At 42.1% G+C, this 3,577-nt stretch overlaps 1 protein-coding gene across 1 annotated transcript; it reads right to left on the bottom strand.

The window, feature by feature from the left end:
- Nucleotides 1-2,554: 2,554 nt before the first annotated feature.
- On the bottom strand, nucleotides 2,555-3,232 carry LOC138046125 (BTB/POZ domain-containing protein 6-like). Its single transcript, XM_068892804.1, has one exon. It carries the CDS (start codon nucleotides 3,230-3,232, stop codon nucleotides 2,555-2,557), a length of 678 nt encoding a protein of 225 aa, XP_068748905.1.
- Between the last annotated feature and the right edge of the window lie 345 nt (nucleotides 3,233-3,577).

Genomic DNA, 3,577 nt, shown 5'->3' on the forward strand with positions numbered 1-3,577 from the left:
ATTGAAATACAGCATTCCAGTCTCCGAAGAATAACAAATAAAAGAGAAGCGAGAAACATCGGCTTCTGAGCTGACACGTTGATAATTTTCAAGTTCCCTCACAACTTCTTTTCACCACAAGTGTGCTCTCTGAGCATCTGACTGACTGAAGTAGTGATTTTTCTCCTGGACCAATCCAATCTGTTTGACCTAAGAGCATCAAACTTGGACAGATGGCCAATCTTAATCTTATCTTTTATTTGATGGTGTTAATTTATCGATTAGTTCAAATTTGAAACTCGCCCGCAACTCCCTGCGCAATTCCGGAATAGCCTATTGTTTTTGTCCAGCTGAATAAGGACGTAGTGATAGAGGCAACATTGGCACCAGTTTTTCTCCTCTATTCATCCGACATAGCGGAGTAAATATCGCGTTCATGCGCAAGTGCAAATAACTAGGAATTCATAAAAATATTCAACGTCCAAAAAGGAGCAGAGCATATAGCAAAAGGTTTAAAAAGTCCTGATATTCTAGTTGTTTTTTGAATTAAAATAACTTAAAATGGATCGAAGTGAAACGGCGGGAATCGTGTAATTTAAGCTTATCGAAAAAGTAGGTGGCGATAACTTAGAAAGTAGCGGGAGGAATTCGCCGGTTGCCATCTTCTAATGAAACCTGTGGATTACAACCACGTCATTGACTTCAACCGAATGCGTCGATCATTGACAAAGGAAATTTCCGCATCAGGAAATCCTCTCCAAGTAAACTATCAAAATCGTACGGGGCTAGCTCAAAAGTAAGACTTTTTCCAGCTCCCGTTGGAGCAGACACAAGCAAATCTCTGCAGGACAGATATGCTTGAATTGTTTTCTTCTGAGAGTCGCGCAATTCGGAATATCCTGTAGCTTCATCCATCACTTACGTTGAAGCCACTCTTCACTAGGTATGGCAAATTTTGATTGACAACTATATCCCCTGGGGTCGACAAGGATTAGTCTGATTGGTCTAGCTCAGTGACCCGTTTTTGGGTGGCTAAAATTGGCGCCAATCAAGTATGAAAAGCCCTTCGTTCCCAGAGTCGTCGTTCCCTTGACCAGCGGTCGGGAAACGAACGGTAAACCCAAGCGTGCGCAGAAAGACTATGGGAACGAGATTGGAGAAAAGAGACCTCTGCTATGGGTAGAAACACATTGACAAGGAAGGATTACGTTTTTGCAAGCGTTGGCCGTGTAGCACTTATATTTTAACAAATTACTACTGATTAGAGTGTAATGTGAAGTGCTAGGTTTCTACCCCATATGAACCATGTGAGTGTTAGCCCTACTAATAGAAATGGGCCCACACAAGGACAGAGAAAAACTCTGACCAGAGCAGCGGTGATCTAACCCGAAGGTCGTGGGTTCAATTCCCACCCTGGTCAGAGTTTTTCTCTGTCCTTGTGTGGGCCCATTTCCATTAGTAGGGCTAACGCTCACATGGTTCATGTGGGGTAGAAACCTAGCACTTCACATTACACTCTAATCAGTTATGTCTGTTCGAAACTTAACAGCGGAAATACCGTAAAGGAATGCGCGGGACACAGAGGGCTCAAATCACAATCAGCAAACATATCAAGGGGCATGCGGTTTGAAAAGAGCCGTCCAAAGATGTGGACTATCAGGGAAACGGGACGCCAGTTGTCGCGAAAAATATTGAATTACAATGTACGGCTACAAAAATCGAAAACGCATTGTTAGTTCTCTTCTTATAGGCAGTCGTAGTTATCTTCCAAAATTACAGAAAAGAAAGGGTTTACAGTGAAAGCTTTCACTTTGTTATTCATTTACAGATTTGTGCTTTAAACTGGTGCTTTAAAGATCTTTAAACTGGTCCGGTGTAAAGCGTTTCTGTGGCATTATCCAGTCAAATATTCCAGTAACGTAAAAACAGATAAAAAGAACAGGTCAGCAGAGGAGGACAATACCACAGGTTAGCAAGGTAAAACCTATTGCTTTCTCAACGCGTGCACATGCATGGAATAAAAGTGTCACATGAACTCAAAGCTTTTCTAGTTGCTACGCAATTGACTGTCAATCATATATTAATCGCTAATTAAATCAAAGGTCAATAACCGAATTAATAAATGTAAACATTAACTTCACTTAATTGGCGAAACAAACGGTAAGGATCAAAATTTCGTATCTTGCACCAAAAAAATAGCTAATTTTTGGTTTCCACAAGAAATGATAATATTTCCAGGGGGCGTGCGACAAAAATGAAATTTCCGGTGGGCAGGGGATGGGTATATTTTGTGAGCCGATTTTGGAAAATCTAGTAGTGATAGGGAGGAGGGGGGGGGGGGCGTAGGGGGAGGGAGGGGAGGGGGAAAGGTGTATGAATATTTTCTGGGACTACACAATGGCCCGGATCGTTTTGAAACTGGAAATTCAATTGGGAAACGTTTTTTTTTGGAACTCAAACATTTCAACAAAATGGAAACTTCATCATAAGTGAGAATTTTGGTGTCCGTAACAACAAAGGCAAATTCATCCAGCTTCATAATAGGAAAGCGAATTGCCCTTATAATCCGTTCTCCTTAAATTTTTCGTTTCTCTTGTCCATCTGCGACCATGGCTTGTCTTGCTACTTCCTTGTCTGCCCACTGAACCACACCTTTAAACAATTCCACCTCCTGGATGTTAAGGGTATCCCTTTCAACGAGTTCTTCAAGTAAAGGTCTGTCAATCACCGCGAATCCTTCCGATTTCAGAGCAGCTTCTGTTTGTTTGTCGATCACCTCCCAGCATCGATCCACTAACTGCTCCTCGTCATATTTCCGTGCAGACTGCAAGATGTTAAACACATTGGATGGATCCAATCGATCCTGCAGATATTTCGTGCATTTAGCTGCCAGAGAAGGCACTATGTATTTCTTCGCCAGATACAACACTTCCATAACATTACTTCCGCTTAAGTTCACTTCATCGCTGTACAAATAACGAAACAACTCCAACAGACTCTCGTATTCACAGTCAGGCAGTTCAATACAGTCACGAGTCTCCGCTAGGTCACCGTAAAACATGGCTTCAAACACAGGACTGCCAATTGACAGCACTAACTTGTGAGCTGGAATCGCTTGTTTGCTTTCCGTTTCGCCATCGCTCTTACGAACAACAAACTTCACATCGCTGAAGAGACCGTTGTTGAACATAAACTTGGTTCTTTCTCTGATAGTGGGTTTCTTTGTTTGCCAGTTTTCCTCACGAAGCGACATCTTTTCCCTCTACTGATAAACAGCTGTCGAATGAAAAAGAAACTGAGATGGGAGTGTTTGAACACTGATCTCCTTCCTGATCTCCTTCCTTTGTGAGCGAAGTACGTACGAACAACAACCCGAGTCGTTCCCAGGGTCTGTCAGCTCCCCGTTCCCTGGGGCTGGAAAGAAAATAGGCTCGCAATGCGTACATATGTTGCTCATACTTTGAAGCTTGTGTTGGAGACAGTTTTGTGACTTCTTATGATATTTCATTTCAACGATAGAAAATTAGTGCTGACGGAGAGCTATTTAAGGTTTCTAAACACGCATGTTAAACAAATACTGCACATTAACACGATAAGC

Source organism: Montipora capricornis, chromosome 4 (genome assembly GCF_036669925.1).
Source record: "Montipora capricornis isolate CH-2021 chromosome 4, ASM3666992v2, whole genome shotgun sequence".
In the NCBI taxonomy this organism is placed as follows: domain Eukaryota; kingdom Metazoa; phylum Cnidaria; class Anthozoa; order Scleractinia; family Acroporidae; genus Montipora; species Montipora capricornis.

What these genes read in the sequence shown, in the direction of transcription:
- LOC138046125 (XM_068892804.1), bottom strand. Translation starts at nt 3,232, where the DNA reads ATGTCGCTTCGTGAGGAAAACTGGCAAACAAAGAAACCCACTATCAGA.